A 14,608-nucleotide genomic window follows, 5' to 3' on the forward strand; every position below is an offset into this window, starting at 1 on the left:
GCTTCCAAAGCACAACAATGTCAATAATGCAGGTCCTGTGACCAATAAAATCACTGCCCTCATGCCCCCCCCCCCCACCCCAACCTCTCTGTTTTAGGGCTCCAGCTTTGATGGTACTAGTGGGATGTTGTATGAAGCTACTGATAGTCAACTTTTTTTAAAAAGAATTTTTATTTCTAAGTAATCTCTATTCCCAACGTGGGGCTGGAATTCACAGCCCCAAGGATCAAGGGCTGCCCACGCCACTGACTGAATTGGCTGGGTGCTCCTATTGATGTCAATTTTTTTTTATGTCAATTTTTAAAAGTAGTTTGATTGGAAGGTGCCTGGTGGCTCCAGAGTTTAAGCGTCTGACTCTTGATTTTGCCTCAGGTCATGCTCTCAGGGCTGTGAGATGGACCCATCAGAGTTACCCTTGGCACTGGGTACAGAGTCAGCTTGAGACTCTCTCCCCTGCCCCTGCTGCCCTGCCCCACACCCCTCTAAAAATATATGTGTATATATACATACAAATAAAGATAAAATAAATAAAAATAGCTTGATCGAAGTCCAATTTATATCTAGAAGTTCTCTGTCCAATTCTTACTTTTCTATACTTTTAAAATAATTTCAAAGTAAAAATTTATTTATTTATTTAAAAGATTTTATTTATTTATTCATGAGAGACACAGAGAGAGAGAGGCAGAGACACAGGCAGAGGGAGGAGGAGCAGGCTCCACCCAGGGAGCCCGACACGGGACTTGATCATGGGTCTCTAGGATCACACCCTGGACCGAAGGCGGCGCCAAACCGCTGAGCCACTGGGGCTGCCCACAGTTAAGTTTCTGAAGACTCAAAAGTTGAAGGTGGATTTTCTACTGCGTGGGGTCAGCGCCCCTCACCCCATGCCGTTCACAGGTCAACTGCACCTCTGCTCATATGTTATCATTCCCAAACACACGACATCCACATTTTGGGTGTGTATTTTCTTCAGTTCAGTGGTAAAACTGGCCTAAGGTGCATTACAGACTTAGGAAATGGGCCGGGGAGCCCACCTCAGGGCCTGGCAGCCTGCAGGCCCTGTTCACAGGCAGGCATGATCACTGCCATCACACCAACAGGTTAACACAAGGACTGGCAACACGAAATACACCTAATAACCAAAACTTAATCAACCTGGCTGAAATACTTAGTTAATGTAGCTAAAAATAGAAAAAACTGGTGTTATAAAAGCCCTACACAGTATATGTTACTCCCTGAGAACAATGGGTAGCACACTACTTCATTTAATCCCATTTGTTATGCTGCTGCCGTTCCTAGTTACATGCTGGTTTTTAGAGCAAGTGACACAAAAGCTGAATACCTTAAAGCCCAGGAGAGGGGGTCGGGAGCAGCTGGTCACAAACTTGAGCAGCTTACGCTTTTCTTCATCCGTGAACCCTTCCACAACTCTCCAGAAGACTTTGATTACAGGATGGTCAGCAGAATAGCCTCCTATGACAACATGAACAAATGTCTTATTAAAAACAAGGTAATTACAAAACAAAATTGTCCTAAAAACCCCAGAGCAATAAACTGGTAAGAGGAATTCACTGCTGCCCACCTGCTAGTAATGGATGCTAGCTCACGGCTGAGAGCCAACTCCAGAGACACCTTTCTTTGTTTCTAAGTAGGCTCCACACCCAACATGGGGCTTGAACTCAAGACCCTGATTCATGACTGAGCCAGCCAGGCATTCCAAGAGACACCACTCCTTCTGCTCCTGGGAGATGATGGACAAGCATAGGAGGAGGCAGAATGAGGCATAGCCTGCAGCTACAGGATGAGCCCTGGCAGCAAAGGAAGCTGCAAAGGGTTCTGACTCTTAGGAACTCTGCTGGCAGTTAAAAACCAGCCTCTGTTCAGTAGCAGACCCTAAATAACAAAGGCTTTATAGGAGAGCCATATATCTGAAAACAGCACACGCTGGGATTTTTATATCTAATAGAGCTAGTTATTTTCCCAACGTGATCGTAGTGTCTAAATTCATTTTATCATCTGTTCTTGTGATAATAAGGTACAGACCATGGCTAACCACTAACCCTAGCACACGATGAGACCACTATTCTCAAATGTAATATCTGCTACTTACAGCTTTTAATCTAGTTAAGTGCTTCCTAAAACTGAAATAATTGCTATATATTGTTCCCTCATTGTTAATATACTACAGAGATAACATCGATAAAATATCTTAAGTGCATTAATTGGCACCAAAATGAATATGATAATATTTTAAAACCTATTTACTGGAATAGCTAAGACCATTAAAGGTATAAGCTTTCAGTGCAGATAGGGTAATGCAAACAACCCAAGACAATTTCTTGGCAAAGGAATGGTTGAATTGATTTCATTTTTTTAAACTTATGACTTGATAGTAGGGACAAAGTGACCTTATGTATTATCTGCCTTTACATAAACATTAGAGTTCAAAATTACAGCAATAAAAATTACAGAAAGGGGAGATACATGCATATATTTATATACATAAATAGACACACATTTACTTATGTAAATGATGTTAGCAAATGTAGAGTTTTGCAACAGTCGCCGTAAACCACTTTGGAACATTCCCATTTCCTTGAGCGAATCCCACGTTCCCCTACAGATAACCAGCATCTGCTATCTCTGCAGGTGTGCTCTCTGGGATGGCTCATCCGCATGGCAGAGCACACGCAAACACTGCCACCTGTACCATGCTCTTTCCAAAACCCGGTCAGAGGGACCTGGGAGGAAAGCCTGGGAAACAGCACTCAATAAGACAGAGGAGGGGGATCCCTGAGTGGCTCAGAGGTTTAGAGCTGCCTTCAGCCCAGGGTGTGGTCCTGGAGTCCCAGGATCGAGTCCCACATTGGGCTCCCTGCATGGAGCCTGCTTCTCCCTCTGCCTGTGTCTCTGCCTCTCTCTCTCTCTCTCTCTCTCTCTCTCCGTGTGTGTCTCTCATGAATAAATAAATAAAATCTTAAAAAAAAAATAAGACAGAGGAGTCTGGGTGGGGTGGGTTCTTTAAACTGTGGTAAAGTACAGAAAATATATTTCATCATTTAAACCTTTTTAAGATTTTATTTATTTATTCATGAGAGACACACACAGAGAGAGAAGAGAGAGAGAGAGAGGGGGGCAGAGACACAGGCAGAGGGAGAAGCAGGCTCCCTGTGGGGAGCCTGATGTGGGACTCGGTCCCGGATCCCAGGATCAGGATCACACGCTGAGCCAAAGGTAGACGCTCAACTGCTGAGCCACCCAGGCACCCCATTTAAACCTTTTAAAATTTATTTTTATTAAAAAAATCATTTATTTTTTCCTTTTTTTAAAAGATTTTATTTATTTATTCATGAGAGGCAGAGAGAGAGAGAGAGAGAGAGAGAGAGGCAGAGGCACAGGCAGAGGGAGAAGCAGGCTCCATGCAGGGAACCCGATGTGGGAATCGATCCCGGGACTCCAGGATCAGGCCCTGGGCTGAAGGCAGGCGCGAAACCACTGAGCCACCCGGGTTGCCCTTTTTTTCCTTTTTTAAAAGATTTTATTTCAGAGAGAAAGAGAAAGAGTGTGCAGGAGTGCATGAGTGAGGGGAGAAGAGGGAGAAGCAGATACCCACTGAGCTGGGAGCTTGATGCAGGGTGTGATCCCAGGACCTGAAAATCATAACCTAAGCATAATGCTCAACCAACTGAGGCACTTTTTAAACCTTTTTTAAGAAAAATTTGAGAGAGAGAGGGTCATATGGTGAATCTATATTTAGCTTTTTGGGGAACCACCAAACCATTTTCCGTAGTGGCTATTCTATGTGCCTGCCATCCATGAACACAGGCTCCAGTCTCCCCACACCCTTGCCAACACCTGTTATAATTTTCTACATGGTGCCTGTTTGTGGTCGTCTTCATGGACGTGTGAACTGTGTTTCACTGTTGCTCTGATTTGCATGTCCCCAGTGATTAGTCATGTTGCACATCTTTGTGAGATTACTGGCTGTTTGTCATGTCCTTCTTCCATTTTTTTAAAAAAGATTTTATTTATTTATTTATTTATTTATTTATTTATTTATTTATTTATTCATTCATTCATTCATTCATTCATTCATTCATTCATTCATTCATGAGAGACAGAGAGAGAGAGAGGGGCAGAGACACGGGCAGAGGGAGAAGTAGGCTCCATGCAGGGAGCCTGACATGGGACTTGATCCCAGGTCTCCAGGATCAAGCCTTGGGCTGAAGGCGGCGCCAAACCGCTGAGCCACCCAGGCTGCCCCAACCTTCCATTTCTGAATTGGCTTGTCTTCTTGTTGTTATGAGAGGTCTTTATATATTCTTTTCTTTTTTTTTTTAAAGATTTTATTTATTCATGAGAGACACACACAGAGAGAGAGAGAGAGAGAGGGGCAGAGACACAGGCAGAGGGAGAAGAAGGCTCCATGCAGGAAGCCCGATGTGGGACTCTATCCTGAGTCTCCAGGATCAGGCCCTGGGCTGAAGGTGGCGCTAAACTGCCAAGCCACTGGGGCTGCCCGTCTTTATATATTCTGAATATATATATATGATTTCCAAATATTCTCCCCCTTCTGTAGATTGGTCTTTTAAACTTTCTTGATAATATCTTTCAATGTACAAAGTTTTGTAATTTTGATGAAGCCCAATTTATATATATTTTTTTCTTTTTTTGCTCATGCTTTTGGCCTCATATCAAAGAATCCAATACCAAATCCAAAGTCATAAAGACTTACCTTTTTCCCCTTAGAGTTTTATGCTTTTAGCCCCTACATTAAGATTGTTGCCCAATTTGGCGTTCATTTTTATAGATGGTATGAAGTAGGAGTACAGCCACTTTTAAAATCATGGTAAACTTTTCCAAAGAAGCTACCATTCCACATTCCCATCAGTCAAGAGGGTTCTAATTTCTCCATATACTAACACTTGGTACTGTTTATCTTTTTGGTTGCAATCTTTCTAGTGGGTATGTTGCGATATCTCATTATGATTTGATTTCCATTTCCCCAAAGATTAAATGTTAAACAATTGTTCATGTGATTCTTACCAGCCATTATAATATTTCTTCTTAGGTGAAGCTTTTTTTGGCCATGCTTTTAAATTCAATTGCTTGTCTTACTAAGGTGTGTTCTTTATATATACACACACACAGTGGATGCAGTCATTATATATATTACCTGAAAATAGTTTCTCCCAATCTGTGGCTTTTTTCATTTTCTTCTTGTTTTGTTTTGTTTTTTTTATTTTCTTAATAGTATCTTTTGAAGCACAAAAGCTTTAATTTTGACCAAGTTCAATTTTCTATCAATTTCTTTTTTTTTTTTTTTGGCTCATGCTTTTGGGTGTACAACCAAAAATTCCATCTAATCCATCTAATCCAAAAGTCATGCAGATTTTCTCCTTTATGTTCTTTTGGAGGTTCTATGGCTTTGGCTTTTTTGTTTGTTTTGTTTTATGGCTTTGGCTTTTACCTATAGGCCTCTGATCCTCTGTTGAGCTAATTTTTGTATATGGTGTGAGGTAAAGGTCTAATCTCATTTTTTTCCATGTGAATGTTGTCCCAGCATTCTCGTATTGTCAAGTCCGTGGTAAAGTGGTCATAAATATAAGGATTTTTTTCTGAATTCCTAATTATCAATCAATATGCTAATCCTTGTGCCAATACCACAATGTCTTGATTACTGTGGACTTTTAGTAAGTTTTAAATCAGAGTATAAATACTGTAACTTTGTTCTTCTACAAAATTGTTTTGGCAATTTTAGGTCCTTTACATTTCCAAATGAATTTTAAAATCAACCTGCTGATTGCTACAAAAAGGACTACTGGGATTTTGATAGGGGTTGCACTGAATTTGTAGAGTAATTTGAAGAGAATTATATCTTGACAATATTGAATCTTCCAATCCGTGAAGCTGGATTACCTCTCCACTTCTTTAGATCTTCTTCAATTTCTCACAGCGGAGCTGTGCAGTTTCCAGTGTTGAAGTCTTGCATGTACAATTACTTTGCTATGTTTGTATTTTATTCTTTTTGATGTTACTCTGAATGGAACTGTTTAATTCCTTTCTTGGTTTGTATGTACTGATTTGTGCTGCCACCTGTTGAAATTTTTTTTAGTTCTAATTTTTTGTCAAGCTATGTACGAAGAAAGACGGTTTTACTTCCTTTTGGGGGTGCAGTGAGAGAGAGAATCTAAGTAGGTTCTATGCCCAGTGCGGAGCCCAACGCAGGGCTTGAACTTACGACCTGAGCTGAAACCAAGAGTTGAACACTTAACTGACCGAGCCCCTCAAGTACCCCCTAGTTTTACTTGTTTCACTTTTCTTTACCAAGCTGGCTGTTTTTCTTCTTTCTTCTCTCCCTCCTGCCTTATTGTACCAGCTAGAAACCCCAGCCAAATGCCTCTAACTTTCACCAGTGTGCTGGCAGCTGTGATGTTTCTGTGCATGTCCTATATCAGGGTGAGGAATTCCCTTTTGTTCCTGGTTTCCTGAGGGTTTTAATCCTGAACAGGTGAGAGATGCTTAGATGCTCATGGGTTGCACTTGCTTATTCTTTCTCTTTTTGCATCTACTGAGATGACTATGTGAGTTTTGCTCTTTATACTGCCATTACTGCTTATTACATTAATACATTTTCAGATGTTAAATTACCCTTGCATTCATGGGATAAATGCTACTTAGCTGCTGGATTCAGTTTCCTAATATTTTGAGGATTTTTGCATCTATGTTCCTGAGGTACATCATTATTTTCTTGTGTTATTTTTGTTTGCTTTTGATATCAGGCTAATAGTGATCTTTGAGGAGAGAAATCCTCTCTTTACCCATATGTAGCTGTAAATCTTGTACAGGATATGTTTTTAAGGCTTAAATACTGTTCTGAAAGAAATATTAATTTTATAGAATTTAGAAAAAAGAGAGAAGTACAATGAAGAAAAGTCACCTGTAATTTTGTTAACTGTAAATGACTTATTATTTTATGAAAATGAATGGACTTTACATTTTTAAAAATTAAAAAAATTAATTTTTAAAAATAGGCTCTTGCAACCCTGATATCAAGACACACGTGCTCCATCAACTGAGCCAGCCAGGCGCCAAACACTGAAATGACTTTAAAGTTTTCTTGGTTTTGAAAAGTGAATTATGCAGTGTATAACATAATAAAGAAAGAGAAATAACACTTTATAGAAACAAAGGTGCCTCATCATCTCACAACCACTTAACACTTTTGCTTAGATCTTAATCCCATCTTCGAAGATGTGGTATCACATGCACACATTGAATTCATCATCACGTTTACTTAAGGTTATGTTTTAAATTTTCTAATATATATAAAACATTTTTTTACATTATGTTTTACTGTTTAAAAAAGTAATCTCTACCCCATGGTAGGGTTCAAACCCACAATCCTGAGATCAGGAGTCACATGTTCTACCAAGCACCCTGGTATATAAAATACTTTCAGGGCACCTAGGAGGCTCAGTCGGTTAAGTGCCCAACTCTTGATTTCAGCTCAGGTTGTGACCTCGGGATCCTGGGATACAGCCCTGAGTCGGGTTCTGTGCTCAGAGTGGAGCCTGCTTGGCCCTTCTATCTGCTACTCTCCCACTTGTGCTCCCATATTCTCAAATTAAAAATAAATAAATAAAATCTTTGGAGAAAAAATTAAAAAATACTTTAAAATGTCCATGTGCACATTAATGAAAAGAATCAATGACTCACAACTGTAGATTTCTGTAATATGTATTTACAGATGAGAGAAAAAGACTGAAAGGATAGAGTTATCTTCAGCCAAACTCAAGAATATACGCCACTTGCTAAATGTTAATTACTGCTTGCCACATATTCCCTGTGAGTCCTACTTATCATAATCTCACCCCTGAAATCTTCAGATCCTTTAATAAGGAATTTAACTTCTTTCTGGACTTGTCTCATTAAAAAAAAAAAAAGAAAAAGACTTTATACCTAGAAATATACATGAAGTTACTTATTATAGTGGAATGTTAAATAAATCTTATATATCTATTTAATCTCAACAATTAATTGCATAAAGAGTACACACACACACATTTTTAAAGGAGACAGAAGTTTATGGAATACATCTCAAGGGAGAGGCAAGCAGGGCAGCAGAGGAGAAGCTGTCTGCTAGAAATTTTTTTTTAAATTTTTGATGCTAAACAAACAGAATGTATACTATAAATTATATATCACCACAAACTAGAATAATAGGCTATGAAAACTCACCAAAATGAGTGATTATTTTAAGGATGATTTTTTTCCCCTCTATTCACTGCTAAGTATATATGAGGTTAATCTTTTTAAAATCTTACAAAAGCCCAAAAGATACACCAATTCCATCTCTGAATAATTTCATTATTTCTCTAACGACTAATGTTGTCAAGCACATTTCTATGTGTCTATTGGCCATTTGTGTTCTTTTTGGGTTTTCATTTTCTTGAAGAGCAGAAACTTTTAAGTTTAATTTCATAACCCTGAGGTCCAATTTGTTTGTTTATTCTTTTATTGTTAGTAAATTGTTTTTATGTTTTTAGTTAGCCCTGTTTTATTTATTTTATTTATTTATTTATTTGTTTTTATTTTATTTTTTATTTTTTTTTAAAGATGTGTTTATTTATTCATTAGAGACACAGCGAGAGAGGCAGAGACACAGGAAGAGGGAGAAGCAAGCTCCACGCAGGGAGCCTGATGTGGGACTCGATCCTGGGACTTCAGGATCACTCCCTGGGCTGAAGGCGGCGCTAAACCGCTGAGCCACTGGGGCCGCCCTTATTTTTATTTTTTTTTATTTATGATAGTCACAGAGAGAGAGAGAGAGAGAGGCAGAGACACAGGCAGAGGGAGAAGCAGGCTCCATGCACCGGGAACCTGACGTGGGATTCGATCCCGGGTCTCCAGGATCGCGCCCTGGGCCAAAGGCAGGCGCCAAACCACTGCGCCACCCAGGGTTCCCAGTTAGCCCTGTTATAAAAACAAAAGAGGGGGATCCCTGGATGGCTCAGTGGTTTGGCACCTGCCTTTGGCCCGGGGCGTGATCCTGGAGTCCCGGGATCGAGTTCCGCGTCGGGCTCCCGGCATGGAGCCTGCTTCTCCCTCCTCCTGTGTCTCTGCCTCTCTCTCTATGTCTACCATAAATGAATAAATAAATCTTTTAAAAAAATAAAATAAAATAAAAACAAAAGACTTGGGACTCCCGGGTGGCTCAGTAGTTTTAGCGCCTGCCTTTGGCCCAGGTTGTGATCCTGCAGTCCCGGGATCGAGTCCCACATCGGGCTCCCCACGTGGAGCCTGCTTCTCCCTCTGCCTATGTCTCTGCCTCTCTCTCTGTGTCTCTCATGAATAAATAAAATAAAATACAATAAAATAAAAATAAAATAAATAAAAGCAAAAGACTGGAAGCAACTTACTGCATTGGTAGACACTTACAAAGACATGGTGTAATGAGAGAACCACAGGTGCAGAATAATGTGTAAGAATGAGGAAGGTGAGAATTCTGTATTTGTGTGTAAATATACAGAGAATTTTTTTTTTTTTTTAATATACAGAGAATTGAGAGGAGTGGTTACTTGCGGTGGGAGAGGCAGAGGCAGCACAGGACAGGAGGGGTCTCACTGTACACCTCCATCCCCATGCTGGGCTCTAAACCCTGGGAATGAATTACCTATACAAAAAGTATACTAAAAATTAGTTTGGAAAGATCTATAATAGTTTCAGGGATAAATACCCAGCAGTGACAACATACCTGAATAATTTGTAAAGGATTTTAGGTCCTCCAGACTTATGGGAACTTGTGCACCAGAAATTAATACCTGGAAAAAAAAAAGTTCAATTCATAAAATTTGAGGTAGATTTTAAGAAAGCTTTTCTTTTCTTTTTTTTTTTTTAATTTTATTTATTTATGATAGTCAGAGAGAGAGAGAGAGAAAGAGGCAGAGCCACAGGCAGAGGGAGAAGCAGGCTCCACGCACCGGGAGCGACGTGGGATTCGATCCTGGGTCTCCAGGATCGCGCCCTAGGCCAAAGGCAGGCGCCAAACCGCTGCGCCACCCAGGGATCCCCTAAGAAAGCTTTTCCATGTTGGAAGACAAGTGTGACTCCCAGCACCAGTAAGAAGTGTACCTGAATCTCCTGCTGATCAAACATTCGCAGCCACTCTAGATTCACCACATTGGCCAGGCCCTGTCTGAAGGCCAGGCAGTGCTGGCGGATCTGTCTGTTCAATCTGTAGTCAGCAACAAGGTGGATGTACGCGATCCTGTTGGCACTGGTGACAGGGATGTCTTTTCCACCAAATTTTAGTTCTACTACCTGTAAATATTAAAACAAGGGTCTGAAAATTCTAAATATGACTAGATGAAAAGAAAAGCAAGAAGCACATACTTCAAAGAAATTTAACAGCATTGCTCTGTACACAAGAGTCTACATAAAAAGCCACACCACTGCTGCACACACCAGTCCGTGTGAGTGCAAAGATGCACCCTTGGTGGGAATCTCCAAAGCTTGGTATCTTATTCTGTCTTTAAGTTAATCGTTAGTCACCAATGTTTCTTCAAAGTACTAAGGAATGATGTGGCAATGTAATCACAGCGACTTGTTTTAAAAAATTAGGAATCTGGGGCCCCTGGATGGCTCAGCCGGTTGGGCGTCCAACTCTTGATTTCAGCTTAGGTCGTGATCTTAGGATTATGGGATTGAGCCCTGTGTTGGGCTCTGCACCCAGCAAGGAGTCGGCTTGAGATTCCCCCTGCCTCTGCCCCTCCCTCATTCACACACACTCTCCCTCTTTCTCTAAAATAAATAAATAAATAAGTAAATAAATAAATAAATAAATACTTAAAAAAATAAAAAATTAGGAATCACAAAGGACAAAGATATGATCCAAAACCTGAACACGTCAAAAGGGATTCAATCTGAAGAAAACACAGGCTAAGGAATGAAGGTTGCAATAGAACGATTACTCCTATTTGTACAAATAGCACATTCTTCTCTATCTCCATCATGCTATTAACCACTATGACATACTTTATTCTTTCATTTTTTTAAAGTTTTTAAAAAATTTATTCATGAGAAACAGAGAGAGAGAGAAAGAGGCAGAGACACAGGCAGAGGGAGAAGTAGGCTCCATGCAGGAAGCCCAATGTGGGACTCGATCCCAGGTCTCCAGGATTACACCCTGGGCCGAAGGCAGCACTAAAAAGCTGAGCCACTGGGGCTGCCCCTATTCTTTCACAGTTTAAAAAGATTTTATATCTCGGATCCCTGGGTGGTGCAGCTGTTTGGCGCCTGCCTTTGGCCCAGGGCACGATCCTGGAGACCCGGGATCGAATCCCACGTCAGGCTCCCGGTGCATGGAGCCTGCTTCTCCCTCTGCCTCTCTCTCTCTCTCTCTCTCTGTGACTATCATAAAAAAAAAAAAAAGATTTTATGTTTAAGTCATCTGTACACCAACGTGGGGCTTGAATTCATAACCCCGAGATCAAGAGTCACATGCTCTACCAACTGAGCTAGCCAGGCCCCCATGAGCACTTTAAGTATGACTCAGAGGACAGTGGTACATTTGAGATAACTGACCAATCTTTCTTACATATTTGGGCTGAATCCCAAAGAACAACCTTTCATTGTATGTAACCACACTCACAAAATCTGCAGGTCTAGCACAGAGTTGGAGAACACTCCTGGAAGCACTAGGCAGGAGCAGAAGCCAGATGCTGAGTCTCCCCCACCACCGTAACGTGGACACACACAAAACACCTAGCCCCGTGAACTGCTTTCATCATTAATAAAATGCTGATATTTTTACTTTGTCTATCTTAGAACTGTGATTATGTAAACTCATATACACCCAAAGGTGACAGACAAAACACCACAGACAATTATAAACATAAAAGACTAATTTACGAGAACGCACTTTTTAAAGCTTGTTTACTAGAACTTAAACAGAAGAAATACATTCTCAGTTGCATTTGGATAAGGCCATCTATGCTAAGGATAAAGAAACAGAACAAATCCACAGTAGGTGAACGATGCCATTCCAGAATGACCAAGCAGGGGGCAAACTTCAGGGTAGAAACAGAGTGCTGCTTACATTGTGGGTGATGGAAACCACACAATGTCCCCCTCATGGTTCTGTCACAGTCTTTGGTTCTCTTGGTGGTTATTATACCCCGAGCATAAACTCTCTTCTTTTGGGCAATGGCATTTCAGCCCCCCCTTTTTTTTAACCACTTTACAAAAAAAAAAAAAAAACAAAACAAAACAAAAAACAAAAAAACAAACAAACAAACAAAAAAAAACCACTTTACAGAAAGGCCATTTTAAAGTCTGCTGAAAAGCTTTACTTACATCACCATATACCCAGTGGTTACATGGCCATCTCGCGCTACAGAAGTTACTAAGCTCTATTAGATTTACTTCCTCTTGCACTGCACATTCTAGATGACGCCTCACTTCTCACTAATTCTCGTACTCCATGCTGGAACCAGAGGCCTGAGAAAGGGCTGTGAACCCACATCTCCTTGCAAGTCTCTGCTCCGGGGAGAGGCTGCAATGCCTCCGCGCTCACAGTCAGCTGATGGGCCATCTGTTACCTGGGCCTCACGAGCTCACTGCTCTGTTTTAATGTACAAAACACCACCCTTCCTTTAAGTGGATTAACAGCAGGTAATAAATGATCATGTACTAAGTGATTCAAAGACAAAGGACCCGTGAAACGATCAGGATCAGGTAAAGGACTTCCAAAGCCCCAGTAGCCCTGCCTCATCAGATGGCAATGACATTTCCAGCGACCGTACATGGACTGTGCTGTGGTCATATAAACTCTTCTCTAGGCTACATCGAAACTATCCATGTTTCAAATCATGTCAAATCTGTCCTAGAATTTCAGTTCTAAGAGCATATTTAAATCTCTACATATGGAACTAGAGCAGTTCTTAAGGCAAGAGCTATCTTCCCTGATACTCCTAAATGTCGCTACAGAATGCACGGGGCCTCACGTTTACTTGCTAGAAGTGAGCTCATTTTATCTTCAGAGCTATGTACACACCCTCTGAAAATGAGGAAGGGCTTCTGTGACTTGCCTAGGGTCACAGAGCACAGCACCAAAACCAGGACTTTAACAAGGTCTTGTGACTCAAGTTCATGCTCTTATACATAACAAAGATCACTTATGGTACCATCTTATGCCCCGAGCACTGTCCTCAGGGAAGAGATGTGTACAAACCAGTAGTCTAAAATGTCACTTAAAAAAAAAAAAAAAGATTTATTTGAGAGAGACAGAGCACGAGCAGGGGGAGGGACGGGTGGCGGGGAGAGACAGACTCCCCACTGAGCAGGGGGCCCGACACAGGACTCGATCCCAGGGCCCTGGGACCATGACCTAAGCCGAAGGCAGACGCTTCACCTACAGGGCCCGCCAGGGACCCCTCATGTTCATTTTTAAGCAGGCTTACAAATAGCCATATTGATTATAGTAAAGAAAACAAGTTGGAGAGGAACACTAGTATTTTAAAAGGGAAGATTAACATATCCTACCAACATAAAGAAGTATTTGCATATCAGAAATCTTTATTTTTTTAATTTATTTATTTTATTTTTTTTAAGATTTTATTTATTTATTCATAGAGATGCAAAGAGAGAGAGAAGTAGCAGAGACACAGGCAGAGGGAGAAGCAGGCTCCACGCAGAGAGCCCGATGTGGGACTCAATCCAGGGTCTCCAAGATCACCCCCTGGGCTGCAGGCGGTGCTAAACCGCTGCGCCACCGGGGCTGCCCATCAGAAATCTTTAAATCATAGTATTTTATAAACTTAAACCTGACTACGTTTTTTTATCTATCTCTGTAGATCTCCCCCATAAGATCTCCCCCACAAATAGCTGCTTTGCCAGTGACTTTCTTAATTTGTCCTATTTGACTCTTTAGTGTAATTACTCCTCTGCACTGTCATCCATAATCTCTTTATTCTGTGGGAATTTCTATGAATAACTGGAACATCTTCACACTTTTGCTTTTAATAGATTCCAATATTAGCAGTGGTGCTTTAATGGAACTCTTACATATGCGACATTTCACTATTACCATCTATTTCAGAAGGAAAAATGGGAAATGCTCCCATTAGCAAAGACTGTGGACAGGTCATTATAAAACTGACTGTCCTAGTGCTTTTATTTCGTTTTTAAATCATGCCACCAGGTGGAGTGAGGCAGCAGTGGCTCTATGTGTTCATGGTGTCCTCACATCAATAACAAACCTCTTTAAAAAAAAAAATCTGAATTTTACATGTTGAAACTTCAGCTCTATAAAATGGAAGAAGAGGGAATTCCTGGGTGGCTCAGTGGTTTAGTGCCTGCCTTCGGCCCAGGGTGTGGTCCTGGAGTCTCAGGATCGTGTCCCACATCAGGCTCCCTGCATGGAGCCTGCTCCTCCCTCTGCCTGTGTCTCTGCCTCTCTCTCTCCTCTGTGTCTTTCATGAATAAATAAATAAAATCTTAAAAAAAAAAATGGAAGAAGAGGTGGAGACAAAAGCAACTAAATATGCTGTCCAAACACAACAGGGTTCTGTCCTCATCGTTCTTATTTTCTCTCAGTGTTGAGGTC

General features: G+C 40.9%; 1 protein-coding gene across 4 annotated transcripts in view; it reads right to left on the reverse strand.

Moving 5' to 3' along the window:
* Positions 1–14,608, reverse strand: part of UBE3C (ubiquitin protein ligase E3C) — a 127,153-nt gene that overhangs the window by 8,243 nt on the left and 104,302 nt on the right. For all 4 annotated transcript variants that reach the window (XM_077849511.1, XM_077849510.1, XM_077849512.1 and 1 more), the window contains exons 20-22: positions 10,135–10,323; positions 9,758–9,824; positions 1,343–1,473 (exon numbers count right to left, since the gene is read on the reverse strand). In XM_077849511.1, coding sequence (XP_077705637.1) covers positions 1,343–1,473; positions 9,758–9,824; positions 10,135–10,323 — 387 coding nt within the window. The remainder of the gene's footprint in view (positions 1–1,342; positions 1,474–9,757; positions 9,825–10,134; positions 10,324–14,608) is intronic.

This window comes from Canis aureus, chromosome 15 (genome assembly GCF_053574225.1).
Source record: "Canis aureus isolate CA01 chromosome 15, VMU_Caureus_v.1.0, whole genome shotgun sequence".
Classification (NCBI taxonomy): domain Eukaryota; kingdom Metazoa; phylum Chordata; class Mammalia; order Carnivora; family Canidae; genus Canis; species Canis aureus.